Source organism: Aplysia californica, unplaced genomic scaffold (genome assembly GCF_000002075.1).
Source record: "Aplysia californica isolate F4 #8 unplaced genomic scaffold, AplCal3.0 scaffold00198, whole genome shotgun sequence".
NCBI classification, from domain to species: domain Eukaryota; kingdom Metazoa; phylum Mollusca; class Gastropoda; order Aplysiida; family Aplysiidae; genus Aplysia; species Aplysia californica.
In genome coordinates, this window is record NW_004797468.1 from 1,114,135 (window position 1) to 1,140,801 (window position 26,667).

General features: G+C 40.4%; 2 protein-coding genes across 3 annotated transcripts in view; one reads left to right on the forward strand and one right to left on the reverse strand.

Moving 5' to 3' along the window:
• Positions 1-803, reverse strand: part of LOC101863268 (Krueppel homolog 1) — a 14,996-nt gene extending 14,193 nt beyond the window's left edge. The window contains exon 1 of the mRNA XM_005098971.3: positions 209-803. Coding sequence (XP_005099028.1) covers positions 209-500 — 292 coding nt within the window. The 5' untranslated portion in view covers positions 501-803. The remainder of the gene's footprint in view (positions 1-208) is intronic.
• A 109-nt stretch (positions 804-912) lies between these two features.
• Positions 913-17,694, forward strand: LOC101863673 (plasminogen activator inhibitor 1 RNA-binding protein). Of its 2 annotated transcripts, XM_005098973.3 has the most exons (7): positions 913-1,228; positions 4,033-4,198; positions 6,376-6,579; positions 8,702-8,773; positions 9,109-9,183; positions 14,775-15,009; positions 16,288-17,694. In XM_005098973.3, exons 1-7 carry the CDS (start codon positions 1,012-1,014, stop codon positions 16,543-16,545), a joined length of 1,227 nt encoding a protein of 408 aa, XP_005099030.1. In that variant the 5' UTR covers positions 913-1,011; the 3' UTR covers positions 16,546-17,694. The 2 variants fall into 2 exon arrangements, with proteins under 2 accessions (XP_005099030.1, XP_005099031.1); XM_005098974.3 differs by lacking the exon at positions 8,702-8,773.
• Positions 17,695-26,667: the final 8,973 nt, after the last annotated feature.

Here is a 26,667-nt window from a genome sequence, read left to right on the forward strand (position 1 = left end):
AGGAGAGAGAGAGAGAGAGAGAGAGAGAGAGAGAGAGAGAGAGAGAGAGAGAGAGAGAGAGAGAGAGAGAGAGAGAGAGAAAGACGAACAAAATAGCAACTGCATATGATGTCTTAATAAAGATAGTGAGAATCAAAAACATAATAAATCTCCCAAATAAGCCGGTAGTGTTACAACAAAACAAGGCAGAACAAATTATTTTACTCACCAGTGTGTGTTCTTAAATGGGCCTGTAATGATTTTTCTCTTGGAAACGCACGACCACATTTATCACATCTGATCTTTGATTTAGATGACGATCCTTCAATCATTAATGTTGTCAATAAATCGGCTCGTGGTCGACCGCGCTTTCCGGAATCCCTTTCTCTCTTTGTTGATATTTGTAACTTATTCGAGTTTTCTTTTGCTTTTGCTGTTAAATTTGTCATAGTAAAATGTGTATGATCGTTTGTCCTCAAAGGTAAAGCACACGCGCTTGGACTAAGATCTAATGGATGCATTTTAAATGTTTCTCTTCAAAAATATCTTCTCTCCCCTAGTGCGCTCCTCGAAATGAGCCCCAACAGCGAACAGCTGAAGTCCCGTTAGAACTCGTTGTCCTTACCTGTCTCTACCTGTCGGCAGTTAAAAATAACCAGAAAATGGGTCAGGAATCCCCCTTCAGTAAAGAGACCATTCTAACTTCACAGTTCAATGCATTGAAAGTAACTGTGATTATAGAGCTAACTAGAATCAGCTAAAAAAATCAAAACCATTACAGAATTTTACAGAGGGTACTTTGATCAAGTTAGTGAAAATTGTTTTGTGAAATCACTATTTTTATTATATTTGATTCTGGATTCATTCGCGAACCAAATTTGGTTGAATTACATCACCGGAAGTTGTCAGATGGTTCACCTTGCATGCGCATTACATTGTGCGCGAAGCACGCCATCTTGCTGATCTGAGGGTTACTGAGGGAAAAGGCCGTACGGTCCTAATCTAATAACATCCTCTCCGCCACAGAGGAAAATGGACCACCAATACGGCGTAGCGGTTACGAACAAATTTATGCTCTTCATCGATGAAGATGAAGATCCATTGGAGATTCTGTCGAGGCAGGAGGAACTAGCCAAGACGAAGAAGAAAGATGAAGGCGACAAGAAAACGTCAAAAACGAAGGTGAAGAAGGCATCGGCTCCAGAGCCTAAATCAAAGACTCCTGAGCAGCCTGCTGCAAAGAAAGAGGGTGAGTACTCTTTAAACGTTGTTTGTGCATTGTTGTGATTTGGAGATTTTGCTGTTTCTTAATGTGTGAAGATTTGTTAATGTGTGCTCGATGCTTGCTGGCCTGCTTCCGGCAGAGTTGTTCTGCAAAACGGCATGGTGGGCCAATACTGTCAGCAGTGCCATGCCATGTGACAACAGAAGCTCATAAAGTATGCAATGTGATGCGGTTACCACCACACGTGTTTAACTCTTGTATTATACTTATTAGGGCTGGAACATTGTAAGTCAATGTTTCTGCTTCATACACATAAACACAACTGGAACGCAAGAATTGTGACTGCCACCTGGTTCAGAGTGAGTACCATGCCTTGCTGAATTGACATGCTTTGGACTTTTGGAAGTGCAAGTTTTTATTGATGACTTATAACCCAAACCTTCGTGAATAGATCTTGAAATCTAGATCTAGAATCTAGATTTATATAGACTAGATCTAGTCTGAACGAAATATTGAAATAATTAATTTTTCTGACCCATCCCACTCATAATGTCATGTCAGTGCACATTTATGATTCCTGTCTGAACTTAACTCTAATTCCTAGTCTACCTTCCATTGGATTGTAGAATCGGAAGGACTTCCGTAACGAGCGACCACCCCATCACACACAATAAAGAAGAGGCCTAACCATAACCCAAACGCTACCCCTAGATCTACCCCTAGCCCTCAATTCTGCTCTAGCCTCTGTCTCCTCCTAGTCATAATAGCGGTCGCTCGTTGCAGAAGTCCTGGCACTCCTGTACAATTGCGGTCCCGGTAGATCTAGCACTAAATCACAATGCAAAGACTACTGGATATCGATACTGATTGAAGTGTTCGGTATCGATGTTTTATCAGTAGATCTTGCCTATAAAATGAGCAGTAAAATTTCACTTGCATAAAACTCAAAAGGCAATGGGGGTTTCTTTCAGGGGGACATGCCCCCCCTGAATTTGACCATAATTTGATGTTTTACAATTAGGTTTGATTGGCTGTCCGTCCATAGGCCTATCGGTACGTGCATAAAAAAGTAATCGTTTAGAACCAGAAGTAATCGTTGGTAGGGTCAAACCGAGTATCTCGGAATGGGACCGCAATTGTACAGAAGTGCCGAAGTCCTCCCGTAGAATCGATGAGTTTTATTCCTAGATTCTAGAAGCTCTCAGAGGTTCACCGGATGTAACCCGCCAAAAATGCCTGCTGCCACTGCTGATGGGTCGTAAACATGGGGGGGGGGATTAGCTGAGATACCCGAGATGTAGATCTATGCCTGCTACATGATCTAGATCTAGCACTGAAAAATTACCAATTAGCCTACGGCTGAACAGATGATAAAAGGCTTATAAAAACCATACATTTTCTTAAAACTGATAATTAGCATTCAAAAATAAGCGATCAAATAAATTAAATACAAAACGCAATACGCGATAAACTCAACAATTAAAATCTAGATCTAGTACATCAGCATCGCGAAACAAGTGTCCTCAAGTGATAGCACATAGATTTCTAGCGTGCAGTCGCTCTGCTGGACCGCGTCACTTTATCGATCGACATACGCTCTGCAAGGTCAAGATAACTTGCAAAGTCATTGGTCACCATGTATAACTTTGGGGGGTGCTTTTTTGGTAGTTCCCACTCCCCTTATTGGAGATCTATAAATCTACGTTTGATGCCCGGCGAGCGAAGATATCAAACCTCACAACTGCAAAACATCAAATTATGGTAAAATCGGGGGGGGGGGGGGGGGGATGCCGCCCTGAAACACCCCACATTATTTTTATGTCCCCCTACTCTTTGGGCCAAAACCCGCGAATAACAATTGCGGGATGGGAAAAAGCGCCTAACTTTTGACTGGAAAATTACGTCATTTTCCATATAAGGAATACTGGAATTTTCCAAGGTTAGCATCTATGCCTTTTAGGGCTTGCGCGCTTCCAGGGTTAATTAAGGGGTATTTTTTTTACTAATACACCCGTCTCATGTACACATTTGATATACTTTTATTCTAGTAGTGTTTTGCAGGCTGAACACGAACGTGGCCTTCATTTTTGCAGCAAATCAATAGTTATTGAGTTATTGATGTTTGAAAATAGTAAATTTAGCTTTAAATGGGGGGTTTCAGGGGGGCATGCCCGAATTTCACAATGATTTGATGTTTTGGCAATTAGGATTGATATTTACTTGAAAACAATTGATTTGCAAGGGTTTTAGTGGCCATGCGTGTGTTCTACAGCAAAAATTGTGGCAGTTTATGCATCTATGTGTGGGTGCAAAAGTAAAAATTAACCAATTAAGGCCTTGAATCTAAATAGATCTAGTAGACTTTGTTCTCAACCCAAGGTCAAATGGTTTCCGTAGTTTCTTGCATTCCTTTTCATCCCCTTGTGGAAGAATAAATTGGGTTTAGAATCTAGATTCTAGATCTAGGTTCATAATTTTTTTCATAAATTTATATAGAATCTAGTTGTGCCTTTCACTTGACATTTTCAAGTCACATGTGTCTGTCAGTTTACATTGAATATTGAAGAACCATGTGGTGTATCATAATTCAGCGTTTATTTTAGTTATATAAACCACGTCATAGTAGGTCAAGCTTTTTTCTTTTGGTGTTAAAACGAATTTTTACTCTTAGCTTTTGGATCAGGTCTTACGAATAATGGAGGTAAGATCCAAGTGAAGCTGTAGTTTCCAGTGTAGGTCTTGATACCTGAATACTGGATGCTAATCGCATGTTTGCCCAAGACTTTGTACAAAGCATTTTTTGAGTTTACCAATCTTCTTTCTTGCAGACAAGCCCCTTCCTTCACGTCAAAACGACCGTGGTCGTGGTGGAAGAAACCGTGAACCAAGAGAAATTCGTGATAATGATGGCGAGAGACGACCGCAGTGGCGCCAAGGACTGAAGGACAATCGTGATGTCCGTGTGGGGGATGAAAATGTCCCGCCTGAATTCAGGTAGTTTTGACTATTTGAAGCCTCAAACGAATTTTAGGACCTTAAGGATTAGGCCTATTTTTAATGTATTTAAACAATTTGTTTTTAGGAATTTGGAAGAGCCTATTTGCAACGCCGCATTAGTCTATATGAAGCTTAATGTACCTTCCGTTGTTGGAAGTTCTGATGGCTGATGGGACAGCGCATCTGCTCTTAAAGCCGAATCATTATTTTATTAGTGCGGGTTCGAATCCTGGTCCTGGAAGTTAAAAATTTTTTTATTATTTGGTACTCTTCTCGACTGACCAACATATTTTCGAAGCGTGTACATTCTGGTTTTGTCCCAAGAGGAGCTCTGTACAAAGTAGGCCTTATAGTATAGCTTATACTTTTCCTTTGACCAATTTAGGCCTGTTTAAAGTTCAAAGTGGCTTTCCTTGGTCTGTCTTATTTTTAAAATTTATTTTAGGCTCAGGAGAAGAAAAACCTTTCGGGACAGGGATTTGATGCCACGTTTGGGAGCACTGAACATTAGACTTACAGAACATAGACAGCTTGTATATGTTCTCTAGGCCTAACTTAAAGATATTTTTAGGTTGATCTATTGTATGACGATACTGCGGACAGGAAATACTGCTTATACCGAGTTGCACCTCGATTTACTTGCTCACACCTCACACTCGTGATTATTAGAGATGAACAAGACGTCTCGTCTACTTTTGTGCAATGTCAGAAACACCTGTTAGATCGTGGGTGATTGGCGGGTGCTCTGGTGTGGTTTGCTTCTTCTTTCCTATCAAACGTCTATCGTCCTTATCTCCCCTTCTTCTTTTTTATGTTTATTACTTTCTTGTAACACCTAATCTTCTGGTGCCCATATGACCTTATGCAGTTGCGAGCGCTGTAAAACCTCTACTAAAACGAAAACGAAACTGTCAGATCTAATCTGGGTCTGTCCAGTATTAATCAGAATTATGAGAATAAGACGTCAGAAAAGTCAAATCCTAGGAGGTTTATCAAGAAACTGAGAGAGGTTCCACAATTCAAGCAGCAGTACAATAATATTATGTAGAAACGATGGCCGATTTTGGTGTGCATATTTCGATTTTTACGAAAAAGGGTGTCGGGATGAGATCATTTTATTTATAGCATTGTATCACAATGTGGGATCTTTAAGAATATGTTGGCAAAATGACTAAATAATAGCAAAGCTTTTTTTTGATGACTTAAGCCGTGCCTGCCTACCTTAAAATATAATTTATTTCAATCTGGCATGCTGTTTAATTAAAAACTTTTTCCCGTTCAGACGTGAACACCTGAGAGAAGCGCGCCTCGGAATACCCCCATTACAATGTTACAAGGTAACAGAAAGAAAAAAAAAAGGATGCGCGTGCCAAGTGACCAATGAACGGGTTAGGAAAAGTCATGCAGGGATTTGTAGGTCACATACATTGGCCAAGGGAGTGGAGCGAAACCGCTTTGGACAGGGGGGTAGTGGTTCATTTATGATGAAAGTCTGAACAACTACTTGACACAGAAAGTTCAAATTTGAGCACACTATAGAGGAAAGATAGATCTCTTACCTTCTCGACCATTATCAAGCTCCTTATAGTGTACCTGATACGAAAGTGTTTTCGACACCAAAAAAATAGGTTAATTTATGCGGACAAACTTTGACGTCCAAATATAATTTGTTTTTCTCTATTTTCTGATTGGTTGCGAAGTTTAATTCACATTGGTCCTGAAATGGTCACTTGCGTTCCGAGCCGGTCGAAAAGTTCACCCACAAGCATTGACCAAAATTTTCCGCGCTCAGAAGCCCGAATGGCATTACTTATTTAGTCTAGAAAGACTTGCTCTACCTTTTCGCCATATCAGTGAGACAATTGTCTTGTTTGAAAGCCAATATTGATATTCCATGGTTTAATTTTCTTGAAAGTGAACAATTTTGTTCCATAGTACCTTTTTGAAGTTTTGATTAGGGAATGGACATGCTCTCTAGTGTAATTCAAATATATGTCTTTCCTGGTTTCTATCTTATGCTTGCATGTTTCAGGGAAGAAGGTTGTTCAGGTACTGCTGTTTTTATATCTAATCAACATGGATAATTGGGTTATATGTATGCGAGTGCAGTGTAAGAATAGATTAGTTTTTCAGTGGTCTAAAATACACATCTTTTTTTCAACATGCATTCTTAGGGAAAGGCCAGATGGTTTTCGCAGAAGAGAGGACCGTGGGGACAGAGAAGGTGGATTTGGCGGCGAAAGAGGACGTGGACGTGGAAGAGGCAGAGGTAGAGGAGGTCGCGGCGGCGAACGAGGTGGTGGCTTTGGTGGACCAAGAGGAGGCTTTGGAGGCGAGAGGAAGAGGGAATTCGATCGCCACAGTGCATCAGATAGGACGTGAGTTTTTAAAACCTTTGTGTCTATTCCCGTCATTGCATGTGGCTTGAATTGTTTTTGGTTCCATGGTGTTGGCTGAAGTATATTCTGGTGGAGTTTTGAGATACTTAATAGTGTGCAACGAAATTGGAAAAAAGCTCACTTGCAAAAATTATTCTTGGAGAAAGCTGCTGATGGCGTGCTTTAATAGACTGTACTAAACGTTGAGCGTACAGACTTTGTTGCACAATAAACATGTTGTATACTGATTGCATTGTGCTGTGTAACTGGAAGAGTTCTTATCCATTGCTGAGGTAGATCTGTGGAAGTAAAAAAAAGAGTGCATGAATTATAAATAATATATGATGAAAGTTCTGTGGTCTAACCTTAGTCTGGGCTTTTGCTTTTTGTTGAAAATTTGTTCAAGAAACCAATAACATTTTGTTATCATTCATTTCTATTTTCGTGTTATTTTTAAAATCGGGCTTTTTTCTCTTTTGATTTCAAATATTTTACTTTTTAAAATACATTTGGCTCTAATGACAAGGAGGTGTTGTGTTAAGTTCTCGTGAACACAGTAGTGATAGAAATAATAAATGCTTAAATAGGTAAATGTGTTGGTGTTTTTGATTCAAAATTAGGGTTCCTCCACTGATACAGTGGTCTGTCAATGAATGTCCCATTTCATGAATTTGTCAAGATCACTATTTCCATTCGAAATATGAAACTGTCAGTGATCAGAAATGTGAGCTTTTAGTCCGAAGGTGGAGGATCTCTGATGTAGATGCATGATTAAAAAGAATTGTATTTTTTCTTTGCAAAGTTGTTTCATTTTCGTGTTGTCAATGATGGAACCTTGGAATTGTCTGGTTTCTCCATTTATCCCCCAGGTTAATGCCTTCAGTATAGATAAAGGGGGTTACTGCTTCTTCTGTACAGTTCGGCTTTTTATACCAAGTATTGTGGGGAGGTACAGATTTTGGGTTGGGGGAAACTGGAAAGCCTTCAGGAGCTTGTACTTTACTGCGATTTTCATCTGAAAGTTAAAAACAAAGAATGATGTCAATGCTGCTGTTACTCACACTGTGTAGTGCATTTTCAGAAGGTATGGTTTTACTTATCACTTCCTGATTCTAGACTGATGACTTAGATATTGAATAAGACACCATGGGCCTTTGGTGTGTGTATGTCCCAGCAACTAGTAATTTCCTGCAAACTTAAATTGAAAAGTTTTAAGTAGTCTGGAATTAGTTTTAAAACCTCATAGTAAAATATGTGTATGTTGAATTTTTGAGTTCGATATTAAATTAAATGTCACCATTTTAGTGGGCTGATAGTTCTCGTTTTCTCAAGAGAAAATCGTGTTATGTAAAGTATGGTTTCAATATTTGATTTGGGGGTGGATCTTTTGAAAAAAAACCCACATGGCAGTAACAATGCAAATAAACTTTGGTGAGTTCATTATATACAATTACGTATCAGTACCTCAGCTGGGACTTTGTAAGGTGTACAGTTATTCTTGTAATCTACCAAATAATACCAAATATGCCTTTAGATTATATTTAAAAAATGATTTGTGAAAGTAATTTTTGGACGGGACATGCATGCTTTTTTCTTTCTTTTTCCTTTTTTTTTTTGTGGTGATGACCCAGTTCCATATCCCTGTTTGTACTGTCGAACTTGCTCTGACGGTCAATTACTTGTACAAATGGTCACTCCCCATTCTTCCCTTGCAAATATTTTTTGACATTTTTAATGGCACTGATGTCAAAGACAACCACCTTTCTCTTTGATAATGAGTAGTCGTCATAGACAATTTCGACTATACTTATTCATGTTTTTGCAGAATTAGTGACTATTTACGATATACATATGAACAAGTTTTTATTTTAGCTTGGTGACCTTGTTTACTTTTTTCCTTATTAGCTGTTCCTTTATTTTACCATGTTGCCCTTATTTCTGGTTGAGTGGCAATATTTGACTGACCAAGTCATTTGTTTGTTGTTTCTGTCAATTGTAGACAAGTGAAGGAATGGCAATGCTGTCGTTACCCCTCTAACGTAACTATCAATGGGGCTGCATGAGAATTGTCAAGGGAAACCTTTCATTTGGCAGCAGGGGTTACTGTATTCTTTTTTTTCAGGGGTGTCAAGCCTACGGAGAAGAGGGATGGTGGAGGTGCACACAATTGGGGAAGCTTCAAGGATGATCTTGAGTAAGGGTGCTTGTTTTCCCCCCTTTATTTTTTTCCCCTTTGTTTTTGGTAAACATTCAAGGGACAGTGGTCACCCCACTCCTGAGATTGGTTACTCTTGCTGATTTGCAGTCTCCATTGTTATAATTTTGCGTCAGATTACATTATTGGTGTTATTTTTCTTAAATCCCTTAAAACAAATTTGTTATGAATTATAAAAATGTCTTGGACACCTAAAGATGGTATATGTCCTTACTTTGAGCTGATTATTTAATGTTGCATGATTTGTGTGTTGAGTAAGTATAACAATGAAGGTCATTGTGCATGCTCTGACTTACCTCTGATTTTGTGCACAGGGAGCAAGATCAGCAGAACGAGTCTACTGACTGGACTAACCAGCAGGAGCCCACCGCTGAGGCTGCTGAAGCTGGGTAAGTATTACAATGTTCACTTTCAGGACATTTTAGTGCTATGAGCTGTTTTCTGGGATCTGCTTGAAATGATGAAAAATTTTGTGCAGAATTGTTTTGTTGATTCTTACCGGATACAGATCAAGCACCCAGTTAGCAGTCGTATGATGTCTTGGTATTGAGTAGCAATGCCAATCGCCCGCTGCGCCTTGGGCCGGAAATCGGCCTCCGCGCGAGGGGTATTTTTTGGGCAGCTCGGAATCAGAAGTGACTCTCTTCTAAGTTTAGTTACGGGAAAACTCCTAAACGAAAATAAATGAAACTCGGCAACCAACCAGAGGAAAGGTTAAACTAACGACATGCCAGCGTACAACCCCGAACGATTACTAGAACCGGAGATATTGCCATGTTTGTGCGAATTTCCTCTGCGGTTCGAAAACTAAGCGGAGCTGCGGGTTGATCGCCGACCACACAAGCGCCCCACATGTCTTCTTTATTGCTGTAAAATTTCAGATCTCTGCGTTTAGTAGATTTTCCGTACCAACTTAAAATTACCACCCACCCATTGATAAAACCCTAGATCTAGAAACTTGATCGCGCATTCCAAACGCGAGGTGCCGGCACGAAAGAGGCGCTTGATCGCTAGGCGGCATGTGATTGGCTGCCTATAACCAAATGGGTCACCGATGACTACATCGCGGGTTTTCCCGATAGCGCTTTACTGAGTTTTAGAAGGGGTGATCGCGTCGCGGTAAAAACGATGTCACGCAATTCAACAAATTTCACGCAAATATCAGTCTTTAAGATCTAAAGTAATGAAGATATCGAAAAAGTGATAGCAGAAATAGATTCGGCACTAAAAATCACATGGAGATGCCGTTTCATTCATATGCTCCAATTCATTACTGACTTGTGAACAGTTTTTCCTCAAAATACATCAAACACATGTCCCACATTTTGGCGATTTTTTCCTATATGAAAGTCCTCCAACATTTTGCAAACAAAAATCCCAATAACTTTATCAATGGATTTTAAAAATTTAAAAACAATAGTTCTTAGAATTTACTCTATTTTCATTTAAGCCCATTTTAAAGCAATTTGGATGAAAATTTGATTTTTCATTGTCATTGCTATATTGAGTAGATCAGTCCTTCAACAGACTGTTTGGATGGTATTTATTCATTCAACTGTCAACGCTTTCCTGTTCACACTTTTCACCCCCAGTGGCTGCCAGATGAAGGCCATGTTTACCTAGCAGCCTTTTATTAGTGTTCACATTCTTTGGGCTTAATGGGAATTAAAAAATTGACTGTCCTGTCCTTACTAGAAATGAAAACAAGGCCACAGCTTAATGTAAATGATTTTTAAAAAAATAACCAAGCTTACCATTAAGGATATCTTGTTGGTTACATATTGGGGTGGGTTGGAAGACATTTTTGCAACTATTCTACAAGAATTTTATTCCTTATATTTCCTCTTAAAGGATGTATTTCTTTTTGTCAGAAATGTTTCATCTGACATGGGTCAGGTACCACTTTTACTAGGTTCAATTAGTTTTGCTTGAAGTGAAGAAATATCTCAATTGTCGGGGGGTGTTGTGGTCGAGAGGTTACAGTGTTCGCCTCTCATTAATAGGTACCGAGTTCGAATCTTGAAAGCAACGAACAATTTTCTTCTCCAAATGATTTCATTCACCTCATTTCCTGCTCTCTGACAATGTTCTGTCGTCTCCACTATTGGTATGAGCTGTTTCCCGAGGTCTGCTTGAAATGACGAAAAATCTTGAGCAGAATTGTTTTGTTGATTCTTACCGGATACAGATCAAGCAACCAGTTAGCACCTGTATGATGTCTTGGTATCGAGTAGATCAGTCCTTCAGCAGAACTGTTTGGATGGTATTTATTCATTCAACTATCAACGCTTTCCTGTTCACACTTTTCGCTCCCAGTGGCTGCCTAAGGCCATGTATACATAGCAGCTTTTTAGTGCTCTTTAGATTACTACTAGAAATGAAAACAAGGCAACAGCTTGATGTAGAAGAATTTATTTTTTAAATATAGCCGAGTTTACCATTAAGGAAATCTAGTTGGTTCCATATTTGAGGAGAGGCGTGTTGAGACATAATTTGATTCTTTATATTTCCACCTTCAGGATATTTTCTTTTTATCTGACATGGACCAGGTACCATTACTAGTTTTCAGTTAGTTTTGCTTGAAGTGAAGAAATATTTCGAACAATTACAGGGGGTTCTTGTGGTCGAGGTTACCATGTGTGCTTCTAATTCAATAGGTCCCGAGTTCGAATCCGGAAAGTGATATGAACATTTTTCTTCTCCAAAAATTTTCTCCTTTTACTTCCTATCCTGCTCTGACAATGTTCTGTCGTCTGCTTTCGTGTTTACTTTCTGCCCCACCCACTTACCCTCTTTCTCCCCTCCTCTGCTGGGCTCTTTCTGCAGCCTTTCTATTGCCACTCCTTGGCTCCTTCTTACTGCTGTGTTTTTGCCACACCCTTGATCTTATGGTAGGTAAGATCTAATACCTAGCCTTCTCGGATAAGGGCGAAAAATCTTCGAGGTCTCGTGTGAAAGATGCACTCGTTACAGTCATTTGCCGACAATCGTCTGAAATCCGATAATCGCGACCCGACCCGCGAACCGGCCGATGCTATCGCTAGGACCACCTGTATCAGTCAATGTGCGAAGTGCGAGGCCTGGCCGACTGCCAGCGCCCCCTTTTTCTCCCGTCGGCTTTATCAGCACTTTTCGTTTTCGTGCGGACCGTCGGCGTTTACGATATAATTGTCGGAACCCGAGTAGGAATGCGAAAACGAAAAAGGACGACGACCTAAATTATCTACTTTCAGTTTCGTGCTCGAGCGGCCATTTTGAATTTCGTTTGTTGACAAATTCAATTGTTGAGATCGTGTGGATTCATTCACTCACTTGACTTGTTCTAATAGAATCTAGATTTAGATCTAGATTTATATAGATAATTATAGACCTCAATGGAGGATTCATATTCCAATTCTATTGTGTCAAACCCTATCATAGTCATAGGTTTTGCTGTAATATTAATGTTGGTAAAAAGCATTTCATCAGGTGCGTGAATTATTTAGAATCTATACTCAGCCGAGTCCCTCTTTTCGGAATCGGGTGCGGATTTCTAGTTCAAGGCCTATTCCTATTCACTTGTTCTACAAGATATCGATCTAGATTTATTTAGATTACTAGATCTAGATCTATATATGGTATGGAGGATTCATACTCCAATTCTATGTCTCTTCTTTGTTGTGTTTGTTGGGGTGGTCGCTCGTTACTTGGAAAAGTCCTTCCTTATGACACCTACAAAATTTAAGCTCTTATTGGGGGGGGGGGGGTGCGCGCAAAATTTTCAGACAATCTGGTTGAGGCTCACATGCAGGTCTAAAGACAATTGTCGTGTTGAATTTTACCGTATACAGTCAAATCTTCCTTAACGGAAACCTGTCTTTACGGAATCTCCTTGCTCCTCCCTTGATATACTCCTCTTTAACTACATGTATAAAACGGAAACAGAAAGAAAAATCTGCTACCTTCCGAGGGTTTAACCTGTCTTAAGATTGAAAATGCTTTGCCCGCTCAGCCCTGATTTGAAACAAAACTCAAGTTTGGTTCCTCTGGCTCTAAACTAGACACAATGCCGCCCGGCGAGGAAGGGGAATAGGAGTGCAATTTGGGAGCAAGTGTTACCCCATCTATCTGAGCCCTGAGCAATGCAGATGATCAGGGTTGTGTGGGTGTGAAATCTCACAAGTGCCAGTGAAAGTGCTCTAGTAGCGAGCTGCCTCAGGAACTTTCTGGGTAGCCAAAAGCCAGAGGTGGAAAAATTAGTTTGACCAATGCCTACTGCCATGACCGTATGACTAGCCGAGAAAAGAGTTCCTCGAATCGTTGTTACATGGCATTGAGGGGTGGCATTGGTTGACTGTTACGCCGATGGGTGGGGCTAAGTGTGGAAGCAAAGTAGATGCTCAGACGTTTCTGTTTTGTACAGGTCAAACTGATTCTACGCAATGCAAGCAGTGGTGGTAAAGGGATAAGTAAGACTGGCGCATGTCGTTATCAGAGAGGATGGGCCTTTGAATACCCCCTCCATCTCTCTCCATAATCCCAGGTTTAAGGCGGAAAATGTCTTAAGGGGAAATTTTTTTCTAGTTCACTAACGATTCCTCTTACACAGGTTCGACTACTGATTTAGCAAATAGTTTGGATTTGTGGGGCTTGTATTTTGTGTAGAAGATAATTCTTGCCCACTTCGGCTGAGCTGCTATTTCTGCATAGGATGAACACTCATATGGGGGGTTATGTGTGTAAGCTAATTGTCAAGCTGCTGGCGTACTGTAAGGTGTGAGAAAGCATATCAAGACACTTACACAATCTGGGGTTTACAGTTCAAGCTTTCCAAACGTCTTCGGGAACCAATGGCAATGGGGGGAAAATTGTTCCTAAGGTCTGCTTTTGTTTACTATCAAGGTTTCGTCAATGGAAGCATTGCTAGAAGTGAAGAAATTTCATAAACAGAATTGTTTTGTTGATTTTTACCGGATACTGATCTAGCAACAGGCTTCCATTTATGATTATAAGGGGTGAGTAGTATGAAAAATTCAGCTTGAGTATCGTTTGTGTAAGGGCACTTTTCTGGAAATAGGACTTGGATGTTGGAATAAATGCTATATATTATTGCTGATTTTTAAGTAGAAAACCCCACTAGTACTCCTAAAATGTTAGTCAGATATATTTTAACGTGGCCACTACCACACCTGCGACTTTTGGGTAAAGTAGCTCCGATGTCGTGATGCCACACCCGCAACCCTGGCAGTTTCGCACTTTATAATTTTTTTCTCATGTTAAAACCACACCGTTTGCGGTACTGGTCGGTCCCTTTTGTAGCTCATTGAATTATCTTACATTTTTACATTTGAAAAAAAAAGACTGAAGTCGAACTAGCGCAAGTTGAGTTATTGACTTTTACGACAGCCGCCATAAGAACTGAGTGTACCATAACGTTTCCCACAATGACAGATCGCTTGTCTTTGATAGTTTTCGAACCTTTGACAACGAATGAATTGGTTGAAGATTGTTATGACAACTGAGTTGGGAAATTATTGATCCTTGTTACGAGCCACCAAAGTAGGCAAAGAAAAATAAGGTTTAGTGAGGGCTCCAAAACCTAGATCTAGGGTTGCAGCAGTGGGAAAGGGCATGAGTAAGAAAGCAAAGGGAAAGCGGATTTTGACCAATTTTTGAAAACTTGGGGGGGGGGGGGGGGGGGGACAATGAAACAAAGCTGTAATTTCACCAGGACAATGTTAAAAAAACAATGTCCATATTTCAAGTCTCTATGTTAATTATCAAAAGCACAGTGATTTTTAATAATTGCCCTTGAAATGGCTGGTACAAAGGGAATGGCGACTCGGAAAATAGCTGGTAGTGAGTTAACCATTTAAAAGTCCTGTTTTGTTCATAGCCTGGTTTGTTTGTAAGTACCAATATTGACTAATATTGAGAAGATTATTGATTTGGACTTACTATGTATTTACTGTATGTGTTTTTAATTGTATTTTTTTCCTAGTGAGAATACCGAGGTAGAGCAGGGCCCAAAGGAGGATCCACAGCCTCAGGAGATGACTTTGGATGAATGGAAACTGTTGCAGTCCCAACAGAGCAAGCCCAAACCTGAGTTCAACATTCGCCTGGCTGGTGAAGGTGTGGACAGTGGCCAGTGGCAGAAGGGGCGTGAATATCACAAGAAGCACGACGAGGAGGATGAGGATGAGGAAGAGGAGGAATCTGATGAAGAAGATGAGGTTAGTAAACATTTAATGAGCAGATTGTCCTCAAAAAGAGATACAAAGAAGTTTTTCAGGTCCTGATATTTTTTCTCTTATATTTGTATTAGTATGCACATTACGTGTGCGATTCGTTTGTAAGTATAAAAATTGGCGCTATCAAGTGTAGACTACATGTTTTACACTACCCTAAAGCATGCAGGTGTTCTAAAAAGTAATGTTTTGATGAAATAGTTCTAGTCGGGGTTCCCACCTAAAATGAAAAGGAGGAAAAGGTCATGAATTTCATTTTCAGATTTCCTTGTCAGGGAAAAGACCATGAAAATAAATAAAAATTAAAAAACTGGGAGAAAGCCGGGAAATTGGAATTGGGTGCAGTCTACCTCAGGTCATTAGTTGTCGCTACCCTAGAATTACTGTTCTATCTGCTCAGTACCTAGTGGTGAGAAGTTATGATGGAAAAAAATTTGTTCACACGTCAAGCTTTTACACACGCAATTCTTTGATTATTCTACAACAGCTACTTCAAATAATCTTATGATTTTGATAGTGCAAGTACACTTTTGAATTTTCACCTCATGTAATTCATAATTTCAATGCAACGAAGCAGTTAGGCTACTGGAATCATATTCTTGAGGTTACAGGTTTGGGGATTTGATGATCAGGGCTTGGTCCGACTGTCCTCAGGGAACGTTTTTTTCATGGATTTCAATGTTTAAAAATTTTTTGGTTGCCCCAGATTATATATTAATTTCATTTATTTTTTTTTAAAATCAAAGAGATAGTAAATATGAACAAAGTAAAAAAAACCTTACAGTATCTTATCCAGTGCTGATAATTTCCGGCGGATTTCTGCTTTTTTTGTTCTTGTTGTTTGGGAAATATTACTGCAATTAAAGGTATGTGTTATATTATTGTAGTCGGTATTAGTTATATTTTTTTTTTATTTCGGGATTGCAACGGGGGTCGGAATATTTTCCTCTTTTTTTCACTTTTTCTCATCAGCACTGCTTATCGCACAAAACCTCGAGTATAGGGGCTCTTAATTATTTCAAGGGAAACAACCGCTCATAAGCAAGCACTCTAGGAAAGCATTGGTTCTGTCCTTTTGTAATTGTGCCATGATGATTTCTTAATCACAGTAAATGTTAAGGAATCTATTGGGCATGATGGATTGATGAAGACACACATGAGGGTGTATGTGATGTCAATCTAGGTGGGAAAGGGTTAAGTAAATGTCTCAAATGTTGTTGGGTATTTTCGTTAGGTGTAAATGTTTGCTTCTTCTAATTACAGGATGATCGCCATGGGCGTGGCAAGCAACTGGTGACCGACATCAGGATCACCTTCAATGACAACCCACGTAGAGGACGTGGTAGACAGCGAGGAGGCCGCGGTGGCATGGAGCGCGGTGGTGGCGCAGACCGTGGAGATCGTGGCCGTGGAGGCCGGGCCCCAGGAGGTCCCAGAGGCATGGGCGGAAAGCCCAAGGAGGCAGCGCCTCGCTTCGACGATGAGTCTGACTTCCCCTCACTTGTCAAGTCGGCAGCTTAAGCTTGAGGAAGGACTTATAATGAAAGTCCATGGGACTTTGCTTCCTTCTTGTTGATAAGCTGAACTGTACAATTTCAGTTGTACCAGAGTTGTCCTTTTTTTAAAAAACATTTTTTACCACAAAGCCTATAGAATGTTGTTAAAAAAAAAAAAATTTCACTTCTGCAGATTCTTTTGGATATGAAACAATGGTTTCCCTTGTATATAGTGGCATTAAGCTGGCCTCAGTGATTTGCCACACGACTTGTTGATACTTTATTTTGTGAGGTGGCTGTTTATAAGGCTGTAGGAGTGGAGTCAGTGTATCAAAATTAACACTTTGTTGTAGTGACAAGTGCACAGAGACTACTGGTGAAGCCCCTCGTGTACAAAATGTGTACTGGTGTGGCTCACAGACTTGATCGGGCTTTCCAACACAGTGCAAGACCTCACAGTACAAGATGTTCTCCGCTCTATCCCCCCCTGCCCCAGCATCAGGTCTTTATTTATCATGCTTATCATTTAATGTGTACATTTTGCTCATTACTATGATTGACAGTGCACATTAACCACGGTACCATTGGTAACAGTGTGCGAAAGGCTTGAGTTGGTTCAATACACTTCAGTCCATCTCATGTATCAGATCACTCATTACAGACTAACATTAAATCCATCCATGTTCACATTCTCATTCTATGCTGTATTTATTTTATGCCTTACCGAAAGGAATAGGTGTAATTTTTTTTTTTTTGGTTTTTTTTTTTACTACTGTATTTTAAGTGACAGAAGTAGGCAGACTTGCGTGTGTCAAGGTGAGTTGTGTGATGATCTTTTCTTTGCTCTTTTCCTTTCGAGTGTGCATGTGGTGTGCAAGGGAAGAGTTGAATGGTTCTCCTCTGTGAGAGCAGTATTTGGCTGTCTGCCTCTCATACTTGAAAGGTCTGAGGTCCTTTTGCGACGGTTACAGAAATCTAAAGGTCTATAACGTTTGGACTCTTTTAGTTCCCAGAAAACTGAGCCATATATACATAAATTGAGTATCAATTAAGTGTATTTTGGTGTAGTATGTTATGGATCATCTCGTCTCATTTCTTGTTGCAGTTGAGATTGTGCATTGTGTGAGATTTGTATTGTGCAAATGACAATAATAAAATGTCCCCTTTTCCTGAAGCCTTGCAGTTGTAATTTTGATAGAACATGGCTTGTGGTCTTACTTGTGGGACTTCTGGATTGTCATAAGATAAATGCCTGAGATCAAAATGAACAGATTTGTTTCACGACAAAGCTCATTACTGTCACTATAGAATTGAGAGTCTGATAACGGGCATTTATCTTATGCAGATATTTTTGTTTAATTTATTTAGAGGTTTTTGGCTCTTCCAGCTTTAGTTTTATTTTATACCTTTGGTTATCGTTTCCTTCTTCTTCTATCCCATTCCGTGTCTGCCTTTGCTATCTTTCGAGTTTCAGTGGTTGACTTCACATGATGCTAAGGGGTACCTATAATATCAGTGTCTGAGGAACAAATGTACAAATGTTTGTTCCTGTGTCGGGCACCTGGTTGTGGACTGCTGCGTCAAAGGAAGACTTTGACTTATCTACTCTTCATTTCATCACACTCTAATTTGAGCTATGTTTTTTTTATATTTTTTTTTATTGTTTTGGTTTTTCTGCCTCTTGCCAGATGCTCTGAATAGACTGATTAGAGGGGAGAGACAAGATCTGCGGAAGTCGGCTCCATCTCAAGGGATTTGCTTTTATGAAAAATGTTTACAACACTGAATAAAAATAATTATATCAAGACATTCACCTTCGGTTGAGTGATACCATCATATTAATATTAAGCTCTTTTGTGTCAGTGTGATCAAAGAAGGTGTTCTGTATTGTATACATGCATTTGTCGTCTCATGGAGATGACACTTGTCTTAGAAGGCCAGAAAGTACCATTACAGTACAGTAAATATTGGTACACACAAGAGGCGTGGCTAGGTTTTTTCAGACCTAAAGGCTTTTGCAAGGTTGCTTAGCCTGGCCTCGTAATTTGTGTACACAATTAACTTTCTGAAGAAAAAATGGCCCTGAAGTTGCATAAAATTCGGAAATCTGTGGGGACTTCCAGATGTTTTTTTCTAGCTTTGCAGTTGTTTCGGTTTAGATAATTAGCATGTAGGGTCTAGAGGATGCTCAAATAGTGGTGCTCGCTACAACGAAAGGGAATGTGCAGTTGTGCGCATCATAGCCTACTTTTTCTGTCAAACGGGTGTGCAGAATATATGTACTGTAACAGCACTTGGAGGACTGAACTGATGTCCCTGTCAAACGGTTGTGCAGAATATATGTGTACTGTAACAGCACTTGGAAGACTGAACTGATGTCCCTGTCAAAGGGTTGTGCAGAATATATATACTGTAACAGCACTTGGAGGACTGAACTGATGTCCCTGTCAAACAGTTGTGCAGAATATATGTGTACTGTAACAGCACTTGGAGGACTGAACTGATGTCCCTGTCAAACAGTTGTGCAGAATATATGTACTGTAACAGCACTTGGAGGACTGAACTGATGTCCCTGTCAAAGGGTTGTGCAGAATATATGTACTGTAACAGCACTTGGAGGACTGAACTGATGTCCCTGTCAAAGGGTTGTGCAGAATATATGTACTGTAACAGCACTTGGAGGACTGAACTGATGTCCCTGTCAAAGGGGTGTGCAGAATATATGTACTGTAACAGCACTTGGAGGACTGAACTGATGTCCCTGTCAAAGGGGTGTGCAGAATATATATGTACTGTAACAGCACTTGGAGGACTGAACTGATGTCCCTGTCAAACGGTTGTGCAGAATATATGTACTGTAACAGCACTTGGACTGAACTGATGTCCCTGCCAAACGGTTGTGCAGAATATATGTACTGTAACAGCACATGGAGGACTGAACTGATGTCCCTGTGAAACGGTTGTGCAGAATATATGTACTGTAACAGCACTTGGAGGACTGAACTGATGTCCCTGTCAAAGGGTTGTGCAGAATATATGTACTGTAACAGCACTTGGAGGACTGAACTGATGTCCCTGTCAAAGGGTTGTGCAGAATATATGTACTGTAACAGCACTTGGAGGACTGAACTGATGTCCCTGTCAAACGGTTGTGCAGAATATATGTACTGTAACAGCACTTGGAGGACTGAACTGATGTCCCTGTCAAAGGGTTGTGCAGAATATATGTACTGTAACAGCACTTGGAGGACTGAACTGATGTCCCTGTCAAACGGTTGTGCAGAATATATGTACTGTAACAGCACTTGGAGGACTGAAGTGATGTCCCTGTCAAACGGTTGTGCAGAATATATGTACTGTAACAGCACTTGGAGGACTGATTACACATAGATTACCCACTTCCAGTTGTGAAGCGTGCTGACAAAATATTTACTTCTCAGATTCAAGCCCTATGGAAGTAGATACATCACGCAATATAGGTAAAGTCCGCAGCTGGAAAATCTGCACGTTGATCAAGTAAATTGACTTGTGATCCTGTCAAAAAACTTTTTTCGCAAATTTTTCTAGATCTAGAGAAATTATCAATGCGAAGATTCTACGGCATGTGATGAAAGAAATATGCAGATAACGGGGTGCCCACTACTGATGGGATCGGCCTGATCGCCTGACTCAATCGCCTCACAAACAAACGTGTTTGTTTTCAGTTTCAGGCGATCGGCCCGATCCATCCATAAAATAAAGAATAATTCCAAGTGGTGTTCCGAGGTTGTGACAGGCGACATTCAGACATGAAAATTAAGAAAAAATTGGGAATACACTTCGCAATTGTATTTTGAAGGTAACATCTATTCATTATTCCCAGGTTTGCCTGCTATCAATACTATCAATGGTGCGACGACAAATTAATTGAATTACAGTAGCAATGAAAGGGTACCCTGCTTACATTGCCAGTAGAGTAATGGAAAGATATGCTGGGGAAAAAATCGAACTAGACAAAATGTTTGGGAAAAAATAAATGTTATGGGCTGAAGACCATATCTTCAAACAGGCTCCAAAATGCCATTTTCAACCTTTTAAAAGCACTTACTGCGGCCCCCAGACCCCCGGCACAATTGTCTTACTTTTCAGCTTCAGCTGGTGGAAGCACTTGACTGAATTCACTCGTTTTTTGCCAAACCGACGCTTTGACTAAGTGAAACTAGTAGGCCTACTAGATGTTTTCGTTCCCTAAATAAAATCCTTTCCTAGTTTTCAATAACAATAAAAAGTAATTATGAATGACGGATCATGTTAAAAGAAATAATACTGAGGCACCCTATCAATCAGTGTATCCCTGCGATACGTCTGGAAAGAGTTAATATATTACATGTACTATGGTATCAATAGAAAATCTACAAATTTGACCTACTGCTTTACTAGTATAGATTTTTGGGTATTTCTCCATCCATTTGAGGATTGTGAAAAATAACTCATTTTGTCAGCATGCCTCACAATTTATCGCTGTCACTATCACTCACTGCTATTACTTACATTTTTTTCCCCCTGTGATACTGTGGATTGAACGAGGCTGGGTATGATGACTTAAATTCTCGTTGAATCCGAGTGTTCGTTTTAGCAAACACGAGGTTTTGAGTAGATAATTACAAGCTCTGAGCAAGTAATGTATAAAGAGAAGTCACAAGTAGTGCCTGAAATGACTGCATATTAATATTATGATGAGCTGTGTAAAAAAAAAAAAAGACCGATTCGTTCAAATGCACACGCATGTCATCTCGATCGTTTACCAAAAAGTTGTGTTGCTGTGTACTGTGTAGAGCCTAGCATACGGCAACTTTAGATTCCATAGACCAGGGCACAATTCATTACGTAGATCTACGTCAAGACTAGCTTATCATTGTCATTATAATAGTGATCAGTTGCCGAGGGGGGGAAAAGACTGCCGCGTTTGTATCTGCGACGTTCAGTGATAATGCTTTATTTATGTATCACATTCATACTCTACTGTACGTTGCTTACAACTTACAACTATTTCTTTTCAAATAAATGTAGTTAGATCTACTCTGTTTGGGGGAAAAGGATCACAGGATAGATCTGTGGTGGTAGATCTAGTTAGCAGTTCCTATTTTTCATTCACAATGGTAAATTTCACTGACTGTACCAAACGACACAGTTCCTATTTTTCATTCAGTCAATGGAGAATTTCACTAGTGTGACTCTGTTAGTGTTAGTCTGTACCAAACCACGGTCAAGCTATGTCCCTAACTGGACTTGCATGTATCCAGCATCCCCCTCCCTCCCTCCCCTGCACACAGGGGAGGACCCCATGACACGTCATAAGATGTACACAAATTGACGCAGACTTGAGTCACATAGGTGCAATTTGCCCTCAATGTTGGGTTTTCTTGCTTTATTTGATGTGACTGAGTGGTTAGCAGGTGTTTCTTTCTCCTATCAACAATCTATCATCCTTCTCTCCCCTTTTGTTGTGTTTGTTACTTGCTTGTAAATTTAATGCCTTTAACTGTGGGTGGTTGGCAGGTGTTCTGGTGTGGTTTGCTTCTTCTTTCCTGTCAAACATCTCTATCGTCTTTATCTCCCCTCCTTTTTTGTGTTTGTTACTCTCTTGTAACGACTCTAATCTTCGGCACTTATATGACCTTATTGTGTTGCGAGTGCCGTAAAACACTTACTAATGCACATGTAGTAAAACTAAAGAATATTCGATGCAAAAGAGGAAGAAGTACGGTAAGCATTTGTGGACTAGTCCAGCTGTATTTATTCATGGGTAGTTTCCCTTGCTGCAACAAGTTCCCACGAACAGCACACCCAAGTACCCAAGCCCTCTCTCGTGGCCATAAATGTCATTGTGGCAGGCTGCGCATGACATGTAGCTTGGGGTGGGGCTAGATAGATGAAGTATGCAGCACACCGCAGCCTTCTCGCTTCACCTGCTGCGTGGGCTTGCTCCATCACTGCGTTTCTCTCTCTCTCTCTCTCTCTCTCTCTCTCTCTCTCTCTCTCTCTCTCTCTAGTCTCTCTCTGTCTCTCTCTCTCTCTCTCTCTCTCTTTCTCTCTCTCTCACTCTCTCTTACTTTTTAAAATGTACACATTGTTAACCCCCCTGGGCAGTGCCACTGACTGAAGTGTCTTTAGCTGCCCAGTAGGATGATGCGATTGTGCGGCCGCGTAATTCTGCAGCATTTGCATAATTTGGGATTCCCCGGGTATTTTCACGTTTTTTTCATTTTTCACCAAACAATTAACGCCTCGCCATGTGACTAAAGGGAAGTAGTCACCGTAATGTAAGTCTCATTTAAGTGAAAAGTTGGTTATTTCCCTTGATAGAAGATCTTGTAGGTTATCTTGGGCTTTTATTCCTTGAGCATGTTCTATACTATAAATAAAATTTAAATCCATCAAAAGTTGTTCGCATGTCTGCTGATCATGGCTGATGTTTCATGTTTGACAGGTGTCCCTGGTTTTAGTTAGTGATGTGCCAGCATCAGAGGTCCAGATGTCTTTTATTCCCCCCATTTTTCTTTCCTCTGTAGAGATCTAGATCTAGATCTACAGCTGAAAGTTACAGAGATTATATTTTTTGGTGTGTTTTTTTCTGACTGATGTGTATTGTTTTCTTTCCAAATACATGTACTCAACAAATTACTGATACTGATACTGATGATATGTTCTGTTTTCAATTGTTCTGTACATAAAACCTGAAAATTCTTGTTGAAAAAGTGCAAAACATGTCGCGAATGGTGTCACGGTAACTTGCATAATTTTTGCATAATTTTGCATCTTTCTTGCCTAATTTGGCCATCCAAATTTGCATAATTCTACAGGGACAGCTTTAGGCCGTTCCCAAAGGGGGGACATTTCTCGTTCAAGCATACTGCAGTGTCTTTAGGCCATTCCCAAAGGGGGGACATTTCTCGTTCAAGCATAGTAGAATTGAAAATGGGCTGACTCATGTCACGCTCATAACTGTGCCTGATCTACAACAGGGAACTGCTGCTTTTTCTTTCCTGATCCTTACTATTGTCATTTCCTCTACTTTTTTGGTATGTTTGTCACTCTCTTGTGACCTGCTATTCTGGGGTGCCATGATAGTCGAAGCAGACTTTGTGCTGTTGAAGCTACAGAGGTGAGCAGTCTAAGTCTGATTCCCTGTAAAAACTTCTCTGTTGACACCCACCCCTTGGCGCTCATGTGACCTTATGCAATTGCGAGCACCGTAAAACCCTCTACTATTAAAAAAAAGACTGTGTTCCAACTTCGATGGGTCTTTATAAAGTATTGACTGTCTTGTAAATGGAGCGTGCCTGAAGCTGAAGTTTTCGTGCTTAAAGGCGTGTAATTTATTTAGCAAAAATTTGGTAAGAGCCGATTAGCGTGCTTCAGTACGAAACGTGTTTTATTTTTATGCCGGCGTGTGGATTGTACCATGGTGATTGTCATCTTGACTAAGAGGTGGTGGTAAACAGAGAGAGAGAGAGAGAGAGAGAGAGAGAGAGAGAGAGAGGGGAGAGAGAGAGAGCTGGCCGGTCTTGCCTCATCTATGTCTGTCTTGTGCGATTGCCATGCACAGGGAAAAAAATAAGTAAGATGCACAATTATATGCACAGCTCCAGCTGCTAAAGTTTGAATAAATTCAAAAGGCTGAACGTGTCAGTTCTCTCAACTGTTGTGTCAACAAAACTGTAACCTGACACTCGCCAGTCTTTGCGCCGACACCCAGCGACGCCAGATATTTTGTTCCCAGTTGCCAAAGCTTCTTCGGAATATCTCCAGGTGACTTTAACATTTATTTCCAGATTTTAAAATAAAATATTGGCAAAAGCTGTAAAATAATTGATCTAGTATTTTTTCATAGTCAGCGCAAAGCAAATCATGGATTAGCGCTAGAAATAGGCTGAGCTTGTAGAGACATATGTTGGAAAGAGTAAGAGATTATCAGTCGGCAGCCACAGTTCTGTAGTGTGGGCATTGTGCTGTCCCCGTGGTTTTATGCACCCCGCATAATTTAGCGAAATTTGATATTTTTTTGGGCATAATTTCTGATTATTTTCCTTTACATGTATCATTCTTTGTTAAATTAACAGAATCGCATAATTTCACATTTTTGGGCCCAGTTTGCATAATTTCATAATTTTTTTGCATAAAATCGCGGGGACAGATTGTGCGCCGGGTGTAGTGTGTACCTCGGGCTGTCTCACTGGTTGTACCGTGTGCAGTAGTGTTGCGTGGGTTGCAGACATGGTGGTGCATAATTGGAAAGTGAGCAAATGGACAATAGGCTTAACAGCTACTATTAAGATTTCCAGAGAAAGTCATTAGAATCTTCTGGATATCCCGTAATCCACATCTCTATCGATATTTACAACTGTTTCTATATGAAACCGCCTAAAAGCTGCAATAAAGTGAAAGTTTTTTCCTTCTTTAAAATCAATAAAATTAACTCGGATTCGATTCAGCGAACACTCAAACTTAAATCAGCAAGCTCTGATTCAACGAGGTCGCATCCAGGGTGAACAACCCCCGCAGACGTGGCATCGCTCATTTTTCTCCCACAACGAACTTCATCCATCTATTCCCGGAAACCTCCCATTGCACCAGCATCGTTAACCATCATTCACTTAGCCGATAGCATGCAATCAATTACCGGCCCTCTTTCTATACTTTCGTACCAACACAAGCGTTGTTGGCACGCTCATGTGTCTACTCTAGCGTGTGAGGGGTCGGATGGCCGACCTGCACACGTGTGACTGTGTGGGTGTGTGCGTGTCGGGGGACACCATTGGTCCGGGCGTGGAACGTGGTACTGGCAGAGTGCCGCAGAGGCAGGATACAAATGCGCCAGTCTCCCCTGCCCCCCTCCACCCACCCTCCCCCCCGGCAACTGATCTTTATTACATTCAATGATAAACGAGTCTCGACCTGTCCCCATAGAATTATGCAAATTTAGATGGCCAAATTATGCAAGAAAAAAAGCAAAACAATGCAAGTTACCGTAACATCATTCGCGGCATGTTTTGCACTTTTCAACAAGAATTCTCATGATTTTCATGTTTTATGTACAGAAAAATTGAAAACAGAACACATCAGTATCAGTAATTTGTTGTGTATTTGGAAAAGAAAACAATACACATCAGTCAGAAAAAAACAACCTAAAAATATAATCTCTGTAACTTTCAGCTGTAGATCTATAGAGGAAAGAATAAATGGAAAAAAAAAAGGACATCTGGACCTCTGATGCTGGTGGCACATCACTAAAACCAGGGACACCTGTTAAACATGAAACATCAGCAGACATGAGAACAACAACTTTTGATGGATTGAAAAATAGAACATGCTTAATGAACCAAAGCCCTACTCATGACCATTAACCATTAATGAACATCTTCTAACAAGGGAAATAACCAGTTTTTCACTTAAATGAAACTTATTACGTTGATTGCTCCCCTTTAGTCAGATGGCAAGACGTTAATTATTTTTTTGGGGGAAAATATGCGAATGTTGCAGAATTACGCGAAAAAACACGTACGGGGACAGCTTGACGTACATCTACGTAACGAATTGTGCGCTGGTCTATGGAATCAAACGTTTTCGTATGCTAAGCTCTACACAGGAACACAGCTTTCTGGCAAACAATCGAGATGATACAGGCGTGCATTTGAATGAACCGGTCTTTTTTTTCACAGCTCATATTGCAGTCATTTCAGGCACCACTTGTTACTTCTCTTTACTTGTTCAGTGCCTGTACATGTAACTGTCTACACAAAACCTCATGTTTTCCATAACGGACACTCGGATTCAACGTGACTCTAGGTCAGGCCCGGCTACCTCGTTGAATCCGAGTTCCGCTGTTGTTGCATTTCCTTTTTGTACATGTGCAAAACTTGGTGGTACCTTACACGGGTTGGCTGTATTTGCGTCAGTACATGTAGCCTATAGTGTGTAGGCCGATTGATGTGTATGAGCATGATAAACTTGGGCAAACAGTCCACTGGTGATACCACCCTAACTCCCTAAGGAGTCCTTATTGAAGTTATTGACATGCGTGCATTCTTAATTCTTGAGTTGATGAAAGTTTTAAAGCGTAGCACACTTTTGGGGGGTGGGGGGGGGGGGGTTAATGCAATTGCAA

Bases quoted from the DNA above. Each gene is read 5' to 3' on its own strand.
- LOC101863673 (XM_005098973.3), top strand. From the start codon at position 1,012: ATGGACCACCAATACGGCGTAGCGGTTACGAACAAATTTATGCTCTTC. The intron at 1,229-4,032 runs GTGAGTACTCTT...TCTTTCTTGCAG, and splicing joins GCCTGCTGCAAAGAAAGAGG to ACAAGCCCCTTCCTTCACGT. The intron at 8,774-9,108 runs GTAAGGGTGCTT...TTTTGTGCACAG, and splicing joins AGCTTCAAGGATGATCTTGA to GGAGCAAGATCAGCAGAACG.